The sequence below is a fragment of the Triticum urartu genome, chromosome 1A (assembly GCF_056163025.1).
Source record: "Triticum urartu cultivar PI428250 chromosome 1A, HENAU_Tu73, whole genome shotgun sequence".
NCBI lineage: Eukaryota > Viridiplantae > Streptophyta > Magnoliopsida > Poales > Poaceae > Triticum > Triticum urartu.
The window spans coordinates 44,033,229-44,058,991 of NC_141873.1; the positions used below are offsets into that span (position 1 = coordinate 44,033,229).

Here is a 25,763-nt window from a genome sequence, read left to right on the forward strand (position 1 = left end):
ATGTTAAGATAAATTAGTTAGTGGGGATGAACTTCTTAGGTATATAGGATATGTGAGTAATATAAGAAGTACTCCTATCATCATAGTTGAGCAAGCTTTAGTGCTTATTTGTTAATAATTCTTGCCGGCGTGTGTTGAGCAATGGATGGACTTTGCTACCACAGAGGTTGATCCCAGTATCACAGGATGGCTGTACCCAAGGCTTGGTTATATGACTTACCTTTTAGATATCCTACTTCGTTATGTTCAAGCATTAGAATGGTGTAAATTCTAGCATTTACCAGTACAGCCTGAGGAATCCGGCATTATTGGATCAAAGTGAAAACTCTGAGCCTTTGGTTAAGCAATACAAATAAATTATTATGGAATATACTATAAACTCTAAAATCATAAGCATAGAATAGTTTACCTGTAGATTCAGGTGTCTCTAGGAAGGTGTGAGGAAGTTAGTTACCTTCCACTGAAAGAATAGATTCCTGTGAGCTTCAACTTATTTTTTTATCTAAAATAGGATTAGCATCTTTAATCATGTTGAGTCGATGTGCTGATACTGCTCATAATCATGACGCATTTTTACTGTTTGCATAAATCTTTCACTTTGAAAGTGAGAGTGATGATAGTGAGGAGAAGTAAACTGAACAACAGAAGGTTAAGAGTTAAGCTTGAATTATGTATCAAATTAATTATGTCATCAAGATGTCTGAGATTTAAATTAGATGAATTTTTTTACCTATGCCATGTGTTGGAGTAGAGTAGTGAGGATCCTTAAACAAGAACATGACTGTACATCTACTCTAGCAGTTATTGGTCGTATATGTCATATAGATGGCTTGGATTCCTATAATAAGGAAGACATCATATTTGGCTGATTTTTTGTGAAATGGCCAATTAGTTTTGCAATTTGTTTATCAGATTTTCCTAATTATGGTGTTATTGCAATCCAGGAACTTGCCCATATGGTGAGAAGAATCTGCTAAAACGTTGGTCTATCTTGTTTATCTGCGCTGATTACATCTTCTTTCTTGATAACTGTGGCCACAATCATTGATTACAGCTAAACAAATTATAGCAGGAATTGTTTCTTTATGTGTATGTGTGTACTATGTAGAGGTCGGATGGGGGTTGTACGTGGACATGAACTCGTTCCAGGGATTCGGGAGGGAGCATGTGCCATGGAACTTCGAGAAGACGGAGAACCATGTGTACCTCCATGTCGTGCAGTAGCAGAAGCCGGATCGTGATGAGCTGGAACGCCCGTTGAAGAAGTCACTATGCTCACCATCAGTATGACAGACTTGTTGCTCATTAGATCATGTATGTATCGTCTACTTCTATGCACAGGCTGTGGCCTATATGAATGGCATGCTTTGATTGGCAACGTAATAGTATCTTCTGTTTGGCTCTGTTTTTTTAATAGTGATGACAGCCAGAACATATATTTTTAATGGATTCACATCAGTGTGTTATTCTGGAGCAGGTTTACCATATATGACAGAAATTGTGCCAATTACACACGACATGATGTGTTCTGTTGTAGCTGATGATTACAAGTGATGTATTATGGTAATGTTGGCATTTGAATGCCTTGGCTCCAATGAACTAATTTCTAGCAGGAATGCAGGGTCATACAAGATATTCCAAAAAGACAAAAAGTTAATGTTTTAACTAATTTCTAGCAGGATCATCAGCTGTTGTTTTGTCCATTTCTCTTTTTTGAGCAATTCATCTCTTGCTCCTACACATTATGACTTATGTACATGATTTGGCAACCATGGACTGTTTGTCTTAGCAGGAGGGAGGCGTGATGTCGGGTGCGCTGGCTACGTCTCTGGGGACTGCGTGGCGGGTGTGACCTCTCCCAGCTCCCCGCCTTTGCCCACGGTGACGAGGACCAGGTCCGCTGCGCCTCCAGTCCCAGCTCATGGTCGCGCTGGACATGCTCCACGACGCCGTGTGCGTCGATCTGAAGCTCAACTCTATTGCATCTAGATTAGTTTGCACTACTGTAATAGTGTAATTCAGTCCTAATGAAGGTATACATTACATGCATGCAGTGAGTTCACATCGCGACATCCCCTCTCTGCGTCTGCTACATTTGGCAGCCATTAAGGTATACTGAGTTGATTGATTAGCATTTCTAGGACTTCTAGGTAATTATTTTATTTGTCTCTGGATGTTAGCTTTTGGTATTAAATCAAATATATAATTTTTTGAGTTGCTGGTATGTTTTGTGAGTGATTCTGCATTTTACAACTTAAGATTACTTTCAGGCATTTGATTGGTTGAAGTGTAATTACTGGGATTCCTAGACTAGGGCAATTCTTAATTTCGACTAGAAGTAAGCTCAGTATCGCATGGCATTGCTCAATTCCTGAAGGGGAAAGATTCTGAAAATGCAAAATCAGGTTCCAAAAGGAAATGTGAGCATCGTCATCCTGTAACATGAACCTTGATTACGCTTGGCACCGGGGCTTGTTCTGTTTCTTTGGGATATGGGTTGTCAGAGATAGGTTTGCCCTCAGAATTTTCTATATTCAGTAAGAGACTAATTGATTTCTTAATTACCAACTCTGAATTGAGTTACTGATATCTTTCATTAATCTGAACTGCCCAGAAGTATTACGTATATTAATGCTGGAATAACTGTTCTTGTCGTCATTTGTTTGCTGCCATCTATTGATCTGCTTTGTGGATATACTCGAGTTAATTTTTTTTCCACCACCTGATAGTGACATCAATATCAATTATTTGTAGTAGTATTTATGTCATGACTGTGGGTACTATTTAAAGTGATGTCAGAATTATTTATAATTATAACTGAAAATAGGGAACATGCATGAGCTTCAAGACCATGGTTCGTACAGTATTGAGTAAGAATGTTCTTTAGTTTGATGAGGATAAATTTAGTTTTAGTATTTTTTACAGTACTCGTAAATTCCCGAGCAAAAGAGAAGAAGCGCACATTTAGGTGTGCGTTTGACAAAAGGAAATTCCTGAGCTTAAGCCTTAAGAGTTGTTGAAAGTTGAAACTATACACTTCCTATTTCTGTTGCGTCACCAGGGTGCAGCTCATGCTATCAATATATGCGAACCTCCATATTTATTTTGTATGCAAATTTATTTGACTCACATGCTTAATGGTATAGATTTTACTCTGAATACTGTGGGAGATGTCATTTCGAGATTGAACTAGCCTACTTTCTTGTAATCCATGATGATCACATCACTGTGGCATATAGAAAGGGGCTGGTTCATTGGTTTGTCCAGCAATGACATCAACTTGGACAAGGTAATGACATGTAAATCTGATGGAAGATTGATCTTTTTCATTTTAGTACATAGAATATATTATCTCAAGGAATGATGATTTTCTCCCGAATCATTCGTAGATGCTTCAATGATGAGCAACAAATTTGATAAATTAGAGAGAGAGAGATGCTTTCATCAATTGCTTACCCTTGAAGAAATAATTTTGTTTTGCCTTAAGGAAACTGCGCAGCATATATATTCTGGTGTTGGGATATACGTGGACGTGATTCAGTCGCTTAGTGTCAATCTGGATTTGCAGTTTAATCGCCTAAAGATGTTGCTGTTCAGTTTCATGCAGACGGTGCCCCACTCTACCTTCCGGAGGTTGCCATGCTATGGATTGACAATCATGGGTGTGTCTCTTATGTGCTGCAGAGCGGGTGGACGTGAATTAGGGCTCAGGCTGAGCTGGAGGACGGGGTGTTTTCGGAGACGGAGGAGAAGGCCAACGATCGCAGCTACACGGTGGGGTCTGACAGGATCAATAAAGTGACCCGCAGGGCTTGGAACATCCGTGAGACATGGCCGCACCAGGGGAGCACGTCTTTGGAAAATACGCCAGGCCAATAATATAGACCTATTAGCATTAGCATTATAAGACTACTACATGACTGCTCTGCTTTATAAAAAGGAAACTCTTCTGCTGCACTTCTATTTTAATCACTGTATCTTAACTGCAATGTTAGAACGTTAACAAGTACATCAGCATAACTGGTGCGCACAGTGACGCAGAGGAGGCGCGCCCAGCCACTAGTTGTACAATATTGATGTCAATGCGTGAACAGCTGCACTCCTGCCTGGCGAACGAAGAAGGTCAAGTCTACCATGTACTTCATTGCATGACATGTTGAAAGGATCGATATAATTGACTAGAGGGGGGTGAATATGCAACTAACAATTTTTAGCTTTTTTTTTCAATTTAAAGTTTGCATCAAAGTAGGTTGTCTAGATATGCAACTAGGTGAGCAACCTATATGATGCAACAACAACAAGCACACAAGCAAGAAAGAGATGCAACGCAATATAAGCTTGCACAAGTAAAGCTACAAAATAATCAAGAATGGAGCCGGTGAAGACGAGGATGTGTTACCGAAGTTCCTTCCCTTTGAGGGGAAGTACGTCTCCGTTGGAGTGGTGTGGAGGCACAATGCTCCCCAAGAAGCCACTAGGGCCACTGTATTCTCCTCACGCCCTCACACAATGCGAGATGTCGTGATTCCACTATTGGTGTCCTTGGAGGCGGCGACCGAACCTTTACAAACAAGGTTGGGGCAATCTCCATAACTTAATTGGAGGCTCCCAACGACACCACGAAGCTTCACCACAATGGACTATGGCCTCGTGGTGACTTCAACCGTCTAGGGTGCTCAAACACCCAAGAGTAACAAGATCTGCTAGGGATTAGTGGGGGAATCAAATTTCTCTTGGTGAAGTGTAGATCAGGGTCTTCTCAACCAATCCCGAGCAAATCAACAAGTTTGATTGGCTGGGGAGAGAGATCAGGCGAAAATGGAGCTTGGAGCAACAATGGAGCTTTGGGGGAAGAGGTAAGTCAACTTTGGAGAAGAAGACCCCCTTTTATAGAGGGGGGACAATCCAACCGTTGCCCCCCCAAAACAGCCCCGCAGAGGGCGGTACTACCGCTGGGACCAGCGGTACTACCGCTCCCCCTCGCGGTACTGTTGTGCAGTCTGGGAGGGCTAGCATATGAGAAGGAGTCAGACCCAGTGCGGTACTGCCGCGGTGGTAGGGCGGTACTACCGCTCTCGAGCGGTACTACCGCTTCTACTCCCGCTGCTTAGTGCCACACAATCCGACACGAGAGGCAACCCCCTTGAGTCAACGCGGTAGGAGCCCGGTACCGCAGCGGTACTATGGCTGAGGACCCACGGGCGGTACTACCGCTGGGCACCGCGGTACTACCGCTGGGACCAAATCATACTCATAAAAAGGGAATGAAACCTACATCAAAGCAGGAAGGCTTAGAGGGTGTGAAAAGGAAGTGTACGTGTTGATTCCACCATAGCCTTACCAAAGCGGACCCCCTCTTGATAGTACGGTGACTCCTACGAAACAAGTCCACAAAAACAAAAATGAAAGAGCTACACCATCTTGATTAAAACTCCGAGGGGAAAGAATCGTCTCGTGCCAAGGGATGAATCTCTGAAACGCTCAAAGCACACGATTAGTCTGCAAACATGTTGTCATCAATCACCAAAACTACATCGAGAGAGATATGCCTTGACACATGTGTTGACAAGTCGGTTGAGCATGTGGAGAATTTATCTAGCGCGTGCTCAGCGCCAGACAAGGGCCCACTAACTATCATCACCTCTCTCACTCGACGAACATTAAGCACCCACAAGTCCGTGTGTTGGATGTGGAGAGAACGAGCTCTAGCGCCACGAGAGTTGGAGGATGCCAACATTATAATTACTAAAAAAATTCATCACCTATTTATCTAACTTCTCTATTTATTTGGAACTTTGTCGTCGCTAGTTGTTAAACTAATTCATCTAGATTATAACGAACGTCCTTTTAGTTTACAACACAGTAGTCAAAATGTAATTATATGTGAATTCTCTGTTTTATTATGTTGATGTCGTTTTCATTCATTTTGTCAAATTCATGATAATTGACCTACTTTATCAGTTTAACCGATGATAGCTAGCAAAGAATGTTGTAGGGTCCGTCAGATAATCTGATTACATGTGGATGGAAAACAAGATAGTTGTGCAAAGTGTTTAACATATTGTTAGTATTGTTATTTTTTTGTAGCATTTTTCATTGTTTCTGATGGAATCTTTAGTACACGGTCTTAATTGTCCTTTTGCTATTATATTTAGCAAATTAATCTCCTAAATGTGTTGCTAGCATCAATATGTGTTGTTTGTTCTTATACAACTCTTTCTTCTATTATTGCAAACCAGAGTTATATTTAGAGCGAAATGTATGAATTGTTGGGAAATATGTTAGCTATTGAAGATTTAGTTTGTGGGACATTTCAATAATCCATGCAAATAAAAAGATGTAGAATCCCACCCACCCGCTAATTTTTGTTGCTTTACACGTAATACATTTTATATACAATGTTTTTTTCTTCATATCTCGGTATATATTCTTGGGGGGGGGGGGGGGGAGAGAGAGAGAGAGAGAGATCCAGAGGAGGGGATGGGAAAGTCTAGAGCATTCCGATCTACTAAATATCATGATATTAGTTTGTTGGATCGTGCCTTCTCTGTTTCGAATCTATTTGAGGATGATAAGATCATGCCTCCACATGTTGCATCGTTGGGGGAGAGCGAGCGGCAAAATCTGGACTAATAAGAACAAGATGGACATTGTTTCCACATCAAATCTATTGAGGACACCACCTCATTGTATTTCTCCAAGGGAAACCCACCATGAATGAAAGGGACTTGGGCTTGTGGAAGCCACATCCACGGGACAATAACCCAATCTTTCCAAACAGTGGGGCCAACACCACTCACATAAGCCAGCGCCAAATATCGCATGTGTGTGGTTGAGGGGACAACCATAATTTATAACTCACCGACATCAACCTAGCCATGTCGACAAATACAAACCAGAAGAACCTCACTAGACCGATAGATTTGGAAGGAACACCTGCCTAGACCCACGAAGCCGCCCGAAAAAGCCCCAACGTTGTAGAACAAGAGCCAAATGGTCATTATTTCGACCGTCGAGGCCTCCACCACCTCTCCATTGGTAATGAGGATGGAGGGGTGAGAGAAGTTTTTAGTTGGCGGGGGCTATCTTTGGTCCTCGAAAATACGTGAGTCTGGTGCCAACCTTTGTTTCTGTGTTTATATTTGACTTGAACAAAACTACAAAACATACAATTACAATGCCACTTGCTGGTTTGTGACTGGGTCATCCCCCGACTCATTTGGCAGTTCAGTTTTTTCATAAAGCTGACGAAGAAAATAATATTCACAACAAATGAGAATACTATACCTCTTCTTCCATAAAACTCAATTAACATAACCATACAATAATTTTGCATTCTAAACAAACACACAAAAATAATATTTAGTCAAAGAATAAATGAACCAAATAAATAGATCACAATATGTTCTTCAATCTAGAATTGAGCTTGGATATTGTCTACTATGTTCTTGTCCACCTGGAAGGCTTTGGCAAGGATATCATCTGAGATGGATGGCTTGGATCCGAACACCGCATTGGCTATGGTGATCACCCCAGGGTTCTTGCTGCTCAGCGCGGCAATGGCTATGGCTTTGTTTGTTCCCAAGTTGAACTGGAAGTGAATCAACCCTTGCGGAAACACAAACACGTCCCCTTTGTTCAGAAATTTTGCAAACAACTTGTTCTCGGGGTTTGAGGTCACGAAACCAACATAGAGCGAGCCTTCCAGCACGGTGAGGATCTCGGTTGCCCGGGGATGGATGTGGGGTGCGTTTTGACCATTGGGTGCATAATCGACGCGAACCAGGGAGATGCCCAAAGTGTTCAACCCAGCAATCTGCGCCACATTAACTGCGGTCACAGCAGATCCTTGCTTGTTGCTCGTGTTCCCAGCCATGTGAAGGCCAGAGAAGAAGAAATCTTCTGCCACAGCGGTCTTTGGGTCTTTGCATGCAAATCCATTGACAAAAACTGCACATACGCGTACAGATTTTGAACAATTAATTAACAGCTATATATTGGCACAAGTAAGTAACACAAACATTTCACCACATGTATGCGTATGTGGCTATATACTTATATATATACACATACCTTGTGATGTTCTGTCAGCGACGCAGAAATCCTGGAGCTGGCCTGGGTCGGAGGCAATAGCACGAGAAGCCGACATGGCCAGAAGGGCAAGGAGGAAGAACTTTGAGGCCATTTGGATGCCCAACGCTAATGCTTACTAGATTAAGCGTGTTTGGTCGAGTAGACAGTGAGTTATGCAAATAGGTTCTTGTGATGCTTCGAAAGGTTGAAGGAGACCGGTATATATAGGGAACGGGAGGAAGAGCTTTTGTGTTTGTTCTGTTGGAGCGCATGCATATGGAATTGTGGATATGAAGGAAATAGTCTTCACTAGCCAAGTCTAAAGCGTGTTCCGGGCCGGCCTGCCTATGACGGCCAAACTAATCGATCCCACCCTGTCTTTTAATTTGTAAATAATGCATGGTTTGAACAAATCACGTTTGTCCTTGTACAAGCTCTCTTGTCTCACCAGATGGAACTTGCGATGCAGTCATGCATCAACCTAAAGGCTTTAAACACATTAAAGGACTCCACTTTTTTAACTGCTAAACACCATCTCCAAAAAAAACCCTGCTAAACACACATGTAAGAAGTGTAGCACCGCTCTAGGAGAAAACGTTTTCTTAACAGCATCTCCCAATTTTCGTTCTTGCTTGCTTTCTTTCTTTCTTCAACTAAAGATACAGTAGAATGATGCGAAAATGTAGTTTGGTGCTCGGGCTACAGGTAACCCGTTATCTCCATCATCCGTTGTGCATCATGATCGACAACTCGACAACTCTGGGCGAGGCTTGGCATGTATCATACTGTTCACTCCTGTATTCACTTATTCAAACATCGTTGGCCTAAAAGAAATGCCACACAAGGGCGGCCACGGCCCATTATTGATTCGAAGCACGGACGAACACTCATGTTCCATGGGCACTGGTGACCGTTGGACATGGACTGGCGATGCCGTTAGACAAGGCTCTTACGTGCCAAACATTGGTCTTGTACCGGCATAAATATGCTTTAGCCCCCTAAGCTATCAATTTTGGGGACACCTCCCCCCCCCCCCCCCTAACCTTTTGCCATAGAGGGAAAGAACTCATGGAATCCATGGATCCACGGAGAACAAAACCCAGATGCTCAATGCCATCCAATCCCGCCGCTGCCACCAGCGAACAACAGGCGCCCGAGCAACGGCCGCAAAACTGGATCGCAGCCACAATACCGACCACACCTAGGAGAACACAAACCGTCAGATCCGCAGCCTGGTGGGGGAACCACACCGCTCTCACTTCGGCGTCACCAAAGTGGCGGCTTATTTACCGTAAGCAGCATCGAACCCTTCCAATCAACACCACCAGGGAGAAGCTTTCCTTCTTTTTTTGCGGGAAGGGAGAAGGTTAACCCTATCTACACACCAGGAGACAAGGAACGGGATCCCCACGTCCATACATGCACATTGTTTGAATTGCATTAAGTTTTATTTAAAATATGATTTTTCTAAATTTAAAATTATTTATGTTTAAATATTTTATAGAAAACAAATATTTTTACTCCTTTTATTATAGATTAGATTATAATTTATATTTATAACACAATTACAAGAAATATAAAAAAGAAAAGCATGCCTATGTGAATGGGCTGCAGTGGCCGCGACCCATCTAAGTCATGTGGTGTCGACTGCGGTGAGGACATGGCGACATCAACGTCAGCCATGGGTAGAGGGAGACGACAATTCGACCGGTGCCGGTCAATGGATCATGGAGGTGGATAATGGCGGCAGCGATGAGGGCAGACAGGGATGCCGGGGTAGGGTGAAGATGTGTGTTTCCTTGACTATTTGACACAACGAGCTTTTTTCTTTTTTTTCAGCGATTGACACAACGAGCTAAAAAAACATTTTAAGGGAAGTGAACAAAGTTTGAGTTCTTTTTTTTAAAACATTTGTAATTTTATTCATACTTATAACAATTATAGGTACATTGATTTAGACCTAAGATCTAAGAAAATACAAAGTAACTATTATGATTAAGAATTACAATGAAATATCTTGAAAGCACTTTCTTCGTGGTATCAATCTTTGCTCGAAGAAATACTTCAAACACTTCGGTAAAGAGGCTGTAATTGGACTGGAACGACGATATTGCCACTCTTTCACCCACACGAATATTACTAAAAATGGTTTTTGAAAGCGCCTTAAGTCGTACGTCCAAAAAGATGAGAAGATTTGGAGCTAGAACGGAAAGCTTTGGTTGTGGGCCGGGAAACATGACAAGCTCTGGCTAGCAGGCCTTGTTAGAAGTAGCCTTTCCACGCATGGCGAAAGTAGCCACGGTGGGCCGCGCACACGGATCCTACCCATTCTCATCGAGTTAATTACACGATAGTACCACATTTGGGGCGGTGGTGACGAATTGATACCACTTTTGAAAAAAATTACGTGTCGGTACCACGTTTGAGTCGAACCGTTGCGAATCGGGCTAAACCTCATATTTCTACGTATTGACGCTGGAACTGACCGCCCGGGCCCGCGCGTCAGCTGCCACGCTGGCGAATCGGTACCCGCCCGCTCGCTCGATAGGTGCGGTCCGGCTCAAACCGGACCGGCCCATGCTCTGTCTCTCTTCCTCCTCGCTCATGCCTCTCTGCTCGCTCCTCTCTCGCCGCCCTCGTCGGCGCCCGCAGCGTTGCCGGACCGGACCGCCGCCGCCCGCCATGGTTTTCAAAGACGAAAGCAGTGACGACACTTCCAGCCTGCCGTACATGCACTCGACCTCATCCATGGACGGGCTGAGCCAGGTGATTTTCCTTGAGCTAGGTTTAGGGTTAGGGTTACAGATTTGGGGTTTTTTGATTTGATTGATTTCGCTGGGTTTTGATTTGGGCATTTTGTTTGTACGATCTTCGGCAAGTCCCTTTCAGCGTTGAAGATCCAGATTACCACGGGCTTGAGCTGGAAACGATGTCGGTATGTGAGAAGCACGGGAAGGCATCTGAGAGGCTTGTCGCATTTGAAGGAACAGACACAGGGAGAAGGTTCTTAGCATGTGCAGAGCCGGTATGAACTGTAGGCTGATAGTGGGATATTATATGTCATATTATTCCTCATGCGCACATCCCTCATGTTCCAAGCTAACATGCATAACCTTATCACTTTTACATGAGTTTACAAGAAAAGGTGATAAAGGGAGACTTACATGTCACAAGGATAACTGATCTGCTATATAGTATGTTCACATTAGTAAAAGGGCTGATTATTAGGGCATATTTAACTTGGCAGTGGAATCTTTACTGTCATTTTGTTAGGGCTGATTATTCACTTTTGCAACAGCAGTAGCTTGTGTAGTTTAATGACAGTGGTACTGTTATTTTGCAGTGGGATTGTTTTTGCCCACATGTGAAATATTCAGTTTGAGACTTCTACAGGTTTTAAGTTGTTATTGTGGCATTTTTATGTAGTTGAATGACAGTGGTACTGTTAATTATGTTGCTGTTACTTTTGCTCCTGTTTGTAACTATATATTGATTGAACTGTTAGTTTTATGTTGGGATGCACCTGCTGTTATGTATGTAAATGCTACAAATATTCAGTTGAATGGATAGTATGTACTGCAAATGCTTTGGCAGTTCACCAAGTTTGCAGTTTGAGATTGCTTTTGTAGGTGATTAGCAAAAACTAGTTTAAATCTGTAGCTGACTAGTGTTGTAATTTGTCATGTTGTTATTTAGTGGGTAGGTACATCTCAATTACCAGTGTAGCTTAGTGTTGTTATTATTACCAATGTAGAAAGGACAAAACAGTGTTATTGCTTTGCACTAGTTATGCACTAACTTGTTTATTTTTTATCTTTTTTATCTTTTTGCAGGAAGGGCAGAATTGTGGGTTTGTTGAATGGGTTGATCACCAGTGGCCCCCAACAATGCAAAATGCATTGTTGAAGCTGTGGGCAATGGTTGATGATAGCAAGAGTGCTAGGGTGAATGATAATCTTGAAAGTTTTTTCACTATCCACCATCTAACAGAAGAGAAGAACAACCTGGAGGCCAACTATGACAAGCTAGTCCAAGATGTGCATCAGCTTATGAGCTTCCAGGAGGATAGGGTGGTGGATTTCAGACATCTGCAGTCTGCCATTACATATCAGCATGAATGCAGAAGTGAACTGGTGGCTGATATGAATGCACAGATGGCAAAGAAAGATGCAGAGTTTGAGAAGTTTAAGCAGAATTATGATGTGCTACTGAACCTGACAAGAGCTCAAGCTACAGTCATCCAGAACCTAAAGTTGAAGCATATTACTGATAAGCAATTGCTTACTGAAGCTAAGATGAACTTGGAGTTGAAGAATGCAGAGCTCACAAAGTCTGAGGAGAAGCTCACCCAAGATAAGCTAGAGTTGAAGTTTCAGGTTACTGATTTGCTCAAGGGAAAGGAAAAGCATGGTGAAGAGAAGGGGCAGCTAGAGCTTCAGATTGCTGAGCTGATTAAGGCAGAGGAGAAGCTGAAGGAGAAGATCAAGGGGATCCAGGCCATCTTAGAGAAGTGAAGAAAATGAATATGAGAGTAGTGGGCAATGCTGACCTTTTGGGCATGATGGTTGTGTAGTGTATGGCTCTACTAAATGTGAACTTCTCTAAGATGAACTATGGCTGTGTATGTATGTAGTAGATATGCTTTTCATCCTTTTGTGAGAAAATGATGAACTATGCATCTAAACTCCACTATGTATTGTGAACAATGGTTGTGTACTTTATAATATGTTGAACTGTGTAGTAAGTATTGTGTGTTATGATTGCTGGATCAGATATTCTGTGTTATGTTTGCTAGACTTCAGATTATGATTTCTCATGCACTAGGTTTTGATGATTATGTTAGCATTGGAAGACTATTTGATGGTTATGTTAGCACTGGATTATTAGATGGTTATGTTATATCATGCATGGAAGCCTGTGTTTAGGTGGCTCCGTCGACCCCGAGTCACCGTAAACCCTAATGGTTAGGCTTAGGTGGCTCCGTCGACCCCGAGTCACCATAAACCCTAATGGTTAGGTTTAGGTGGCTCCGTCGACCCCGAGTCACCGTAAACCCTAATGGTTAGGTTTAGGTGGCTCCATCGACCCCGAGTCACCGTAAACCCTAATGGTTAGGCTTAGGTGGCTCCGTCAACCCCGAGTCACCGTAAATCCCTAATGGTTAGTCTTAGGTGGCTCCGTCGACCCCGAGTCACCGTAAACCCTAATGGTTAGGCTTAGGTGGCTCCATCGACCCCGAGTCACTGTAAACCCTAATGGTTAGTCTTAGGTGGCTCCGTCGACCCCGAGTCACCGTAAACCCTAATGGTTAGGCTTAGGTGGCTCCATCGACCCCGAGTCACCGTAAACCCTAATGGTTAGGCTTAGGTGGCTCCGTCGACCCCGAGTCACCGTAAACCCTAATGGTTAGTCTTAGGTGGCTCCGTCGACCCCGAGTCACCGTAAACCCTAATGGTTAGGCTTAGGTGGCTCCATCGACCCCGAGTCACCATAAACCCTAATGGTTAGTCTTAGGTGGCTCCGTCGACCCCGAGTCACCGTAAACCCTAATGGTTAGGTATAGGTGGCTCCGTCGACCCCGAGTCACCATAAACCCTAATGGTTAGGTTTAGGTGGCTCCGTCGACCCCGAGTCACCGTAAACCCTAATGGTTAGGTTTAGGTGGCTCCGTCGATCCTGAGTCACCGTAAACCCTAATGGTTAGTCTTAGGTGGCTCCGTCGACCCCGAGTCACCGTAAACCCTAATGGTTAGGTATAGGTGGCTCCGTCGACCCCGAGTCACCATAAACCCTAATGGTTAGGCTTAGGTGGCTTCATCGACCCCGAGTCATCATAAACCATAATGGTTAGTCTTAGGTGGCTTCATCGACCCCGAGGCACCGTAAACCCATCTGCTTAGGTTTAGGTTGGTTCATCCACATGACCAAATAGCAAAACAATAACATTAATGTATGAACATAAACCATCAACTATTCCACCCAAGTGGCATCAATCTATGAACCATCAAGTTATCCACCCATGTGGCATAAATCCATGAACCATTAAGTTATCTCCAACAGAACCATCAAGATATCCATTGGCATCAACACAAGTTGCTTTAGTGGCATCAAACTCTAAATAATACACATGTAGCATGAGCACAAGTTGTTGATGTGTCATCAAAGCAAAATAAAGCACAATGTATCATCAGCACAAGTTGCTTGCAGTGGCATCAAACCAAAAATAAAACACAATGTATCATCAACACAAGTTGCTGCAGTGGCATCAAACCAAAATAAAGCACATTGTAGTAGCAGCACAAGTTACTAGAGTTTGCATCACCTTCTGCCACCTCTACTAGCATTGAACCAGGCCATCCATCCAGTGTGTGTGCCATCAGTTGGTGGAGGGGCACTAGAAGTTGAGGCACCATACTGCCTTGGGGCAGAGAAAGGCCTTGAAGAATGAGCACCTCTCCCAGCAGAAGATTGAGCACTAGAAGATGCTCTTCCAGATCCTCTTCCACCACCAGACCTTCTTCCAGCACCTCTACCAGCACCACTTCCACCACCTCTACCAGCACCACTTCCAGTTCTTCCTCCAGCTGGAGCAGCTCTTGGTGTTGGTGCAGGAGCTCTAGTTGTTGGTGCAGAAGTTGTAGTTGTTGGTGGTGTAGGAGCTTTAGTTGTTGGTGCAGGAGCTCTAGTTGTTGGTGCAGGAGCTCTAGGTGTTGCTGAAGCAGCTCTAGGTGTTGCTGCAGGAGTTGTAGGAGCAACACCTCTTCCTTGTGAATTCCTTGCAGCAGGCTTGGAAAACAATTCAAAGGAAACACACTTAATAATACTAAAAGTAAAAAAATGCACAAGGGAGAAAGGTAATTTACAGAAACAACAAACTGAAGAAGTAGTTCAAAGGGGCTTACCACATGTTTGTTCTTTCTTAAGGCCAACTTAGGTTTCAACTGTTTAAGGCAACTTGTGTATTTATGCCCTTGTAATCCACAATTGCTACAAGTAATTGTCCCCATTCTTGAGGTGGACTTTGGCTTTGGAACTTCAAATTTTCCCTTTATCCTCTTCTCTTTCTTTGTTCCTTTCTTGATTTTAAATGCTGGTGGTTCTATGTCTGGACCTTGGGTATTGGTCCAGTCATGCTCACCAGGGACAGGATATATCATAGGTTCATATGCTGCCAAGTAATATGGTTTCTTGAAAAATTTGCTTACAAAGTCCTCTGAAAACCTTTTTGCCTTGTTAATTGCTGAGATGGCATGGTTACATGGGATGCCACTGAGGTCCCACTTTCTGCAACCACAGGTTTGAAGTTCCAAATTTACAGCATGTGTTTGCTCCCCACTAGTTACTTGCCACAAGTTAACACCTGCTTGAATGGGTTTGCAGTACTTGGCCCTTTCCTTTTCACTCTCCAACTTCTCACTGTAATGTGGTGTGATCTCCCATCTAGCCTCCTTTCCACTCTCTCTATTCCTGTGCCACCTGACCATCTGCTTATCCTTTATGCCATCACACATAGTTCTTATCGGTTTTTTCCTATGATCTAGGATGTACTTGTTGAACACCTCAGACAAATTATTGACAACTAAGTCAGTCTTGCAATTTGTGTCAAATGCATGCCTAGCCCATGTATTCTTGGGTATTGCACTAAGCCACTGCCAAGCTTGCTCACTCTCAGCTTTGAGATCATCCATTGCTTTATTAAATTTGTGTTCATTATATGCATAACTGGCATTATCCATGCACTTCTTAAGGTCTTCCCCCCTAAAGCCAGCATTTTGGAAGTTTGCATATATGTGTCTTAAGCAGAATCTTTGATTACTGTTAGGAAAAACTTTACTCACTGCATACAGTAGCCCCTGGTGCACACAATTTAAACAGCTAAGCTACTGTGTAATACACATGTCAACACATATTTAGCAGGCAATGCAAGGTGGATAGACATACCTTCTGTCTGTCTGACATTATAGTATATGGACCATACTGTCCAACTTCTCCTCCAAGACAAATCTTCAGTTGGTGTAGAAACCAGCACCAGTTTGCTTTGTCCTCTTGTCCAACAATGCCAAATGCCAGTGGGTATATGTTGTTATTGCCATCTCTACCAGTGGCAGCAAGGATTTGTGCACCAGTGGTCAGCTTGATAAAACATCGATCAACACCTAAAACAGGATGTAAACATAACATGTTAAATGCATTTATATGTGCAAGCTATTGAAACTAAAAAAATCAAAGTAGTGCACAAGCTAAAATGAACTAACCAATGAATGGTCTACACCCCTGTAGAAATCCCTCCCTTGCTCCATTGATGCAGTAAAACATTGCATGGAATCTGGGTCCTGGATGTGGGATTTTTTGAGTGGGTGCTGGAGTTACAGTGGTGACTACAACCCTACTCCCAGGGTTTGTATCCATGACAGTCTGAGCATAGTCTCTCAGCCTTGGGTATTGCTTCCTATGATCTCCAACACAGCCTCAACAGCTAGGTTTTTTGCCCTATATGCCATTGCCTTGGGCACATCCACACCATACTTTTCCATGCAGGCATCAATAAGTGTATGTATGCTAGTACTGAAATCAGATCTGAATAGTGGCTCATATTGCTTTGCAAGCCACTTGGCACTTACCCTGCTTGTTTCAGTAGAACTAGGGCAAGTGTGTTGTAATCTCATCTTCTTAATTGCAAAAGTGTTTTCCCCTTTTATAACAGCTGCCACAATGCAGAACTTGCATTGTGAATTCTTGCAATGCACAATGATCCTCTGATCTGAGTTCCTGTGATACTTGAAGTCTCTGCACTGAGTGATGTGCAGACTCAACAATGCATCTCTGAATTGATGTTGATCTCTGAAACACATTTGCAGTTGTAGTTGTTGGTGTGGTTGCTCCAAATCCTCATTGTACCATACTCTAGGTGGCCTCTTCTTTGCCCTGCTCTTCCTTTTTTCAGGTAGCACAAATGCTAGTGGCTGAAACCCATCATCTTCACTGTCCTTAAGTAAACTATTATCTTCTTCATCTGATGATGGTTTCCAATCAGGTTGCACTTCTTCTAAAACACTGGAATGTGACCTTGTTGTTGGTCCCCTCCTTACTTGCATCTTCTGCTTCTTCTTTGCTGGCACAGATATTTTTTCTTCCTCTTCTTGAACAATAGGCTCATCATCCCCCAACTCAAATAATTCCTCTACCTCTGTGTCACCCTCATAATGCACTGGTTCTTCCTCCTCTGTTTCTTCTTCTGATTCTTCTTCCTCTGATTCTTCCTCATGTTGTTCTTGTACTTCTTCCTCTTCCTCTTCTGGTTCTGTCTGTCTATTTCCCTCTTCCATCTCCATGTCTTCAGCATCATTCATTTCCCCATTATAGTTAGGCCTTAAATCCCCCATATAATAAGGGTTAGTGTCACTGTCATATTGCCCTTCAGATGAAGATGCATAACTGGCATCATAGCCATCTTGTTCTTCTTCCACAACTTCTTTTAACTTTGGATTTACAACACTCCTGCTCTCTTGTGTTAAAACAGCAGGGCCTACAGGTGCAATAGAGCAGCTACTCTGACGTTCATAAGCAACACCTTGCTGATCAACAGCATAAACAGGAGGATCAGCCAGATCATAAACCACAGGCTCAGAATAAACAATAGGATCTAAATTTTGCTTCTCTGCAAAACCCTTCTGTGCTACACTAACAGCTGGTGGACAAGCCCTAAATAACAAATTAAGCACCAAACTCTCCTCATTCTGCCTCTTGATCAACTGTAGTTTAACATTACTATCAACCAATTCCAAACCCTACTCTCCTGGGGTCTCCATGTAAAACAGCAGTGAATTATCAATACTAAAGCCTTGTGTTTCCATCAAAGCAACCATATTCAGATATGTCACATCTGAACAGCTTAACTTCCTCTCTAACAGATCATTATTGTCAAAATGGATCCTAACATTCCATATGTCTTCATATAAACTACAATTCACATGCAATTTGCCTAATCAGTACACTACAACCCTAATTGCAAATTAAATAAGAAGAAAAAAAGAGAGAAAACTTACAGGACGCCGCCGAAGCCGTGGGTCAGCTCGTGGCTACAGCTAGGGTTCGCCACCCATTGTTGTGCCAGCCGTACCCGCTGCTCCATGGACAGTGCGGGCTCCATGAACTCGTCGTCGTCGCTGGAATACAAGTCTGAGCTCGAGTAGCCGTCGCCGCCCTCGATTGGAGATCTCCCGTCGATTCCTCCTGCCGCGCGGCTGCCGAAGAGGGGATTGTTTGCGCCGCCGCCATCGCCGTTGCCGCCACCGCCGCTGCCGCCACCACCGCCCGGGGTTGCCGCCGCCATCGCTGTACAGACGTGCGGTGTTCGTCGACGAAAAGAGGAAGAGAGGAAAGGAGAGAGAGATAGAGCACGGGCCGGTCCAGTTCGAGCCGGACCGCACCTATCGAGCGAGCGGGCGAGTACCGATTCGCCAGCATGGCAGCTGACGCGCGGGCCCGGGCGGTCAGTTCCAGCGTCAATATGTAGAAATACGAGGTTTAGCCCGATTCGCAACGGTTCGACTCAAACGTGGTACTGACACGTAAAAATTTTCAAAAGTGGTATCAATTCGTCACCACCGCCTCAAATGTGGTACTATCGTGTAATTAACTCATTCTCATCCGTCTCAGCCATTCCTAAAAAAAATGTCCGTCACAGCCACCTCCACGGTTCTCCGCCCATTGCCGCCGACGATGACGCGGGCCGCCATCCCGTCCGCTCCCAACGGCAAGCATGTGCCGGTTTCCCCAACCCAGCAACAGCAGCTGTCAGGGAGCTAACCCCCGGCCGTCGCCCTCCACATCGGTAACTGAATCGGCGGTCAGGCAGCAGCAGTCCGCCGCCCCGTCCACCCCAACGGCAGCAAGCAGCAGGAGCCGCGATTCGATTCCTCTCACGGTCTAAGATCAAGAGGTACTACTGCACCGCACAACTGCCTAGATTTTCGATTCCTCCCACAGTTTCTGGTTTAGTTTGTTAAACTTAAGTAAATAATAAGTGAAACTCGAATTGATGTGGATGTTTGACCCATTGATGTCATTTTATCCGAGTTGCAGATGAGCACATGGATGGATCACGTTCACTTTGTGCGGAAAGGAAAGCTCCCTCAACCAGATGCCCTCTGGTAGATATCGGTACTACGTAACTGGGAAGAGGAGATTCAGTGAGGTCTGACTATGGGAGTGGGGATTAATCGACATAACAGCTGAGTAAGGTAATCAACAGATTATTGTATTGCACACCCCTCTATTGCAAGTTTTTGGACATAAATATGGAAGTACTCCCTCCGTTCCTAAATATTTGTCTTTTTATAGATTTCAAATGGCTACTACATACGGATGTATATAGACATATTTTAGTGTGTAGATTCACTCATTTTGCTCTGTATGTAGTCACTTGTTGAAATCTCTAGAAAGACAAATATTTAGGAACGGAGGGAGTAGATTGTAGTAGTATCTTGCAAGCAACTAGTAGCACTATTACAGGGTAGTTTTTTTTGGAAATGAAGGTTTACCCCCAGCCTCTGCATCATAATGATGCATGCAGCCATCTTATTACAGGATAGTGTCCTGTGATTATTCATACATCTTCAGACGTAATGGATCAAGACACAGTGGTTGCTATTGCAGCGCACGCGTAGACAAAGTACAACCTACAATGTTTATAGGTCATGGTAGTCCACGCGACATGCTTTAATTTATGGCACAAGTTCATTCTCAGATGAGACGGAAGGCTTCGGGGGCATCTGCAGATTCTGCAGCCTCCCTGTCAACATGTTAATGACCTTAGTCATCGATGGCCGGTTTCTCGGGTTCCACTGGATACACCACAGTGCCACCATCCCATCTGCATCACCTTTTCTTTATCTTCTCCAGTCGTTTCTGCACTAAGCACCAACTCCTCCCCATTGATTACTTTTTGGTAGATCCACTCTGGGAGGTAAACATCGTCCTGGCTCTCAATACTCGTATCTGCATTCCTCTTTCGGCTCACCATTTCTAGCACCAGCATGCCAAAACTGTTCACGTCTGACTTGTACAATACTCCCCCAAAGTTCCGAGAGTATAGCTCTCGTGCAATGTAGCCCATTGTGCCTCTTGCTGCAGTTAAGGTCACAATGCTTTGGTCCCTTGCACACAACTTGGCAAGGCCAAAGTCTGAGATCTTTGGATTGAAGTTGTGGTCCAACAATATATTGTGAGGCTTGATGTCAAAGTGGAGGATGCGTTGGTTGCACCCTTGATGCAAGTACTCCATTCCTCTGGCGATTCCTAAAGCAATATCTAGCAGCTTGCCTGGTACTAGAAGATGCTGAAAAAATATTAGAGTCGTCAGAGAATATGTATTTCTCCAGTGACTCATTAGGCCATGCATTCATAAATAAGAGCCCGTTGCATTCCTTCGGAACAAAATCCAAGGAGACGGACAATATTAGCATGGTGGATTAGTCCGATGGTTGCAACTTCATTGATGAATACTTCTCCCTCTCCTGTAGAGTTCTCTAGCATCTTGACTGCCACAGGCACTCCATTTGGTAGCTCGCCTTTGTATTCACTTCCAAATCCTCCCTGCCCTACTTTTTCCTTAAACCGTTTTGCCATCTTCTTAACTTCAGATAAAGTGTACCTTGTGGGTTTCGATGTTCCATATGTCTTGAGAAACATTTTGACTTTCAAATGTATCTCCGCATTATATCTTGTCTTGAGTGAAAGATAAAGCACAGTGGCCATGGTGAACAAAAGAGCAACAAACACGGCCACTGATGATGTAGCTGAATAAATAGATAATGGGTCATCAGCATATTGATCATCAGGAATTAAAAGCCATTACTTGTGGATAATCGGATAAGAGGACATCAAGGTTCAGAGTAGCCAACAGTAGGGATTTGCATAATATAATTTTTGTAATTAAAATGACTGCAGTCAGAGTAGTACCTGGGATGATTTTGATACGGGAACCTGCAAATACCAAAAAAGAGACTTAAAACTCTGATGATGGTTCAGTAAACATAAATGAATTATACTTATTGATTATTGTTTGTCGAACTGTCAAATTGCTTTCAGTGTTATCTGTTGTTGCTGCCATACATTCCCTAGCAGGGATACAATAGAGCTTTTGATGTTTGAGAAACAAATAAGCAGTAATATTTACGAATATTCGATTCTGAGCTCTGGCTCAGCTGATCCTGATATCATGACCGTTCAGTTGCGTGTGGATCTGTGCGTCAAGCTGTATTTTAAGTCGTATAGCGATCTGTAGTTGCACAAATAAATGATGGGCCATGCACCATCTGGCTGCCCGTACTTATCCTCTCGGCACACACCCCACCTGACCGCCATTCCTCCACACGGCCGACCAAGATCTGCCCAGCTTCACCTCTTCACCGTCCTCCTCCCTTCCCCGTGCCCATAGATCTTCTCCTTCCTCTCATGCCATGCTCCTTTTTATGGTCATGAGCTTGCCACCAACATCGCCCGCAAAAGGGACCAGCCTGGGTACATATTCTACAAGTGCGTCCACTATAATGTGAGCACATCCCCGTTCCCCCGTTTATTTTCTAGTGTTGTTCCTTCTCCCCACCAATTTGTTTCTGATTTGCGTATCTTTTTTCCTTTTTATCTTCCTTCTATTTGCCAGTCTTCTGAATGCCGTTTCTTCAAGTACCAGGATGCGTACTTCCGTAGGCTCACTCCAGCCCGCATCGACCGTCTGCAGGCGCGATCCGGCGCCCAGCAAGGCAACCAAGCTTCCAGCTTGTCCCTGTTGCAAATCAGCAGCTGATCCAGTCCGCTCCAGCCATCCCAGCCGCTAAGCCGGTCTCAGCGGCAAATCTCATGATCACTGTTCTAGTGTTGTTCTTTGTTGTTATGATGTACTTTGGGTCAGCAAACCAAAGCTGGAGTGTCTTAAGTTGTATGGCGTTTTTTTTTTAAAGGAGGACATCCCCCGGCCTCTGCATCGGAGAGATGCATGCGATCACTTTATTAAAACAAGATCAGCAAAACAAATAGTCTGATCTGCAGAGTACTGTTGTAGTTGTATAGCGTTTGTCGGTTGTAATGTAGGATCGGTGTTTTTGGACAGATAATGTAGGATCGGTGTTAATCCTGCCTGCAGCAAGTAATAGGTGTTACTCCTGCCGGTAGCAAGTAACAGGTACTTATTTAATCTTGTGCTCAAGTCGTATTTGTGCAAAATGTGAGTTAATTCCAGCTCTCCGACTCCCCTAAATGTTGTTTCAGTCATGTCTGCATTTACTGTAATTTCTTTCGGGCCACCCTTACTGTGCCATGGCTCACCTCGGTGGGGGACGAGGTCCTGTGCTGGGCTCAGGTGTTCGCTGTGACGGACTAAGCACGCGCCGTCTACGCCCATCCCAAGACCCACACTGTGGTACACAGTATAGCCTCCCTATTCTATGTTTCCAGCGAACTGGCTCTGTATCGTCTGAAACACTTCACCAGATCCCAATGCATCTACCAACGCCTGAGATATCAGGTGCACCTGGGCCCGAGCACCAAATCACCCCTTCCTATTTAGGCCTTCTTGTGAAAGAGAAAAATCTTTGTCACAACTGACCAACCATATTTCAGTTTTGTAGAGCATATAGGGGAACCATGTGTCTTTATATCTAGAAGAAAATATCATGAACATACTGTGGTATTGGCCAAGCTTTACGGAAGGAAACACAGCTTACCAACTGCTCTATGTGTACAGGTTGAAGATTATGCCGTCAATGGTCTTTTGCTGGTTTTCTTGCTTTCGGTCTGGCTCTGTAGGGGTTGGTTCTTGGTTGGGTCGCTGACCTTAATGGGAGGCTTCATAGATAGATCACTGGGGCTTGCTAGGCATTATCAGGTGGGTTAAATGTTGACCATGGGCTCAATTGCACCAAGGTTTATTATATTTTACAAAAAATCATCTGTATGCTCGTTTCTGTTTTCTTTTGTTATTTAGAAATATTACGCTTTAGGATTTTGTTTGTATTGAAGTGGTGTCTGTGCATCTCTACCAAAGTGTTGGACTGATATCTCCAAAGGATTAGTTGAGTGTTGTATAGATGAACAAATTTTATAAGGCCAGTGTTTTAATAGATGAACAAAACATATTCCTTTCCTCTTGACAATTTCTCGGATTTTTTTATTAGAGTTCAGGTGCTTATGTCAATGTGATTGCTCAAGAAGGCTACTAAAATGATTTGTGGTGCTATTTTAGAAGAATTTTTTTTGACAGAGAATCTCGTGGAGATTCATACACCTGAAATTACAATGTAAAATTTTAATAGACTTCAAAACTTCATTACAATTAAAGTGAATGATGCAATTAAATATGGTTCTAGATGGTTAGAATTGATCATACCGTCAGGCATACAGAATTGTTCATTCCGTTCTGAGCTGAACGTGCAGTACTGAGCTCACAATTTCCGCAATTGTAATCATGCCAGCACACCTTGGTCTCAGCAGAACTGAGGAATGTTTCTGCATGTACATGGGCATCAGACCGCCACGAACACCATCTGAGACTGAAATGACCTTGCAGTTCAACGGAAGAATAGACATTTCTGCATAACCGTCCACCAAATAAAAGAAGTGGGTTGTGTTGCTAAGGCAGGAGAGTGGGCTGCACCAGGTGAGAACTCTCTTAGAGTGCACTAGGGTTGCAGATGAACTCCGAATGAAAGATCGGTATAGAATCTGGTCCGCAATGTTGATAACATCAACTTGTGGCGGTGATAAGCTTCTGGAGCTGATGCGCATCTGGAGATGATGGCAGGGGTCTACAAGCGGGATGATCTTCATTGAAGAACGTCTGTAATCTATGGTGCTGACATTGTATGGGCCAAGAAATGGGTGAAAAAGGATGGTGTCTTGACCAGAGCAGACCATCTGATTGATCTACCGCCACATCCACATGATGATGATGTATTGCTGGATACGAGGGGGCCATGTTGGCTGCACTGGGATGGTGGGCAGTATTTGAAGAAATCTTTATCATCCCATGCGTGCCAAGTAGGCTCCATGGTTCATAAGAGGTAGCAGCAGGACGGATATGACAAGTAATTTACTCATCTTTCTTTGCTATATTGTAACCAAGGTGGTGAGCAAGAGGAAGAAGAAGATGTGGCAAAGTGCAAAACAAAAAGCAGCACTTGTTCCTTGTCGTCTATAGGTAAGCAGTCACATTATGAGCCGGTTTAGCAGATCTGGAACTGCTTCACAAGTTTTGCTTTGCCACGCTGGATTGTGATGTGGAAAGATCCCAGGACTCCAAGTCTGATGCGATTGCAGCCCCCGCGTCGCCCCCGTCTCGGGCAACTCGGGCGGCTCTTCAAACCCTAGCCGCCCGGGTCACCACCACCTCCCTCCCTTCCCTCTGCCACCGCCGGAGGACACCGCCGGGCTAAGCCCGGGGGCTGACGGCGGTGGCGGAGGCTCTCCTCCCTGGATCGCGTCGGAGGGGGTGGGGCGGGACCTCCACGCGCGTGACGGCGCCGCGGCGATTTGATCCATGGTGGAGCGACGGCGTGCTCTGGGCGGAGGCCTCGGGCGGTGGCGCGGTTGCCTGGTGGCGAGCCGACAGCGGCGGCGTGAAGAGGGCACCGGGGAGGTCCGGGCTGGCCAGATCAGGATCCTGGGGCAGTGGTCCTGGACGGCGGCGGCGGGTGAAGCTCGGGCTTCCCGCGGCGGCATGACGTGGTACAGTCCATATCCAAGGCGGATCTGCGTCGGCGATCTCGTTGGTTTTGCCACGGATTGGTTCCGATCAGAGACGGTGATGAGCGTGCGGGGTTACCATCTCGGCGGCTCTTGCGGTTTGGCGAGGTGGGGTGGGAGTCCTCCTCCCAGGCTCCAGTGGTGGCACATTCAGGCAGTGGCCGGTGTGCCAGGGCTCCTACGGTGGCACTGCTGTTGCGGTTGGTCGCCGGATCTAGGTGGCTAGATCTGGAGCTTTGAAGGCGGTCGAGACAATGCACAGGTTGTCGGGGTGGATTTCTTGGGACGGATCCGAGTGAAAACTTGGTCTTCGGTCGTTGGCCGGAGCTGGTGATGACGATGCCCTTATCATCGTTTTCTTCATGAAGGCATCATCGAGGTACAAGTCCCAAACCCACCCAATACCTCCGGGGGAAACCCTAGATCAGTTGATCGGATGACGGCGGCATTCATGTGTCGTTACCCCCTTGGGGGCGGCATTCTTGGAGATGCACTCGGGCTCGAGGGACCAGCGGATGGCTTCTTCGGTGGAGCGGTGTTTCTTTTTACATATTCATGGCGGCGGCTCTTGGCGGCATGGAGCAGCGGAGCCTTGTCGTCAGATGTGTGGTGATGGACACGCGCAGGAGGTCGACGTTGTCTGCCGTCGTGGTGGCGTCGGCGGCAGCTAGACCGGGCAAGGTTCATGCCGCAGTACAGCTCTGAAGATGGATTGGTGGCAAATGGCTGCGGCTGCCTCATACCCGGCAGGCGTCCTGGTTGAGGAGCACGCCGGACTGGTGGGTGCCCATACCCGGTAGGCATCCTGGTTGGGACCTCAGGTCTTAGATGTTAAGTCTGGCTGCGATGTCTATTTGGTATTAGGCCAGGCTATCAGCGCCCTTTATCAATTGGATAGGTGTAGCGACAGTTGTTGCTTAGATGGTGACTTTAGTCTTACTGTTGTA

At 44.6% G+C, this 25,763-nt stretch overlaps 3 protein-coding genes, 1 long non-coding RNA gene and 1 pseudogene across 5 annotated transcripts; 2 read left to right on the forward strand and 3 right to left on the reverse strand.

Annotated features, from left to right (window-relative positions):
• Window positions 1-7,413: 7,413 nt before the first annotated feature.
• On the reverse strand, window positions 7,414-8,238 carry LOC125549363 (putative germin-like protein 2-1). Of its 2 annotated transcripts, none has more exons than XM_048712874.2 (2): window positions 8,074-8,238; window positions 7,414-7,950 (listed from the first exon to the last, which is right to left on the reverse strand). In XM_048712874.2, exons 1-2 carry the CDS (start codon window positions 8,183-8,185, stop codon window positions 7,415-7,417), a joined length of 648 nt encoding a protein of 215 aa, XP_048568831.1. In that variant the 5' UTR covers window positions 8,186-8,238; the 3' UTR covers window position 7,414. The 2 variants fall into 2 exon arrangements, with proteins under 2 accessions (XP_048568831.1, XP_048568780.1); XM_048712823.2 differs by having other exon boundaries at window positions 8,068-8,238.
• Window positions 8,239-10,755: 2,517 nt separating this feature from the next.
• On the forward strand, window positions 10,756-12,708 carry LOC147989828 (uncharacterized). The gene is made up of 4 exons (XM_087515953.1): window positions 10,756-10,839; window position 10,871; window positions 10,953-11,098; window positions 11,907-12,708. The coding sequence occupies exons 1-4, from the start codon at window positions 10,756-10,758 to the stop codon at window positions 12,585-12,587; spliced, it is 912 nt and encodes a 303-aa protein (XP_087372079.1). The 3' UTR covers window positions 12,588-12,708.
• A 1,683-nt stretch (window positions 12,709-14,391) lies between these two features.
• Window positions 14,392-15,809, reverse strand: LOC147989829 (uncharacterized). The gene is made up of 2 exons (XM_087536287.1): window positions 14,976-15,809; window positions 14,392-14,859 (listed from the first exon to the last, which is right to left on the reverse strand). The coding sequence occupies exons 1-2, from the start codon at window positions 15,807-15,809 to the stop codon at window positions 14,392-14,394; spliced, it is 1,302 nt and encodes a 433-aa protein (XP_087392413.1).
• Window positions 15,810-19,799: 3,990 nt separating this feature from the next.
• Window positions 19,800-24,177, reverse strand: LOC125549606 (rust resistance kinase Lr10-like; annotated as a pseudogene).
• LOC147989830 (uncharacterized) lies at window positions 21,415-22,314 on the forward strand. The gene is made up of 2 exons (XR_015599383.1): window positions 21,415-21,628; window positions 21,740-22,314. It is a non-coding gene; the product is annotated as an uncharacterized LOC147989830 (long non-coding RNA).
• Window positions 24,178-25,763: the final 1,586 nt, after the last annotated feature.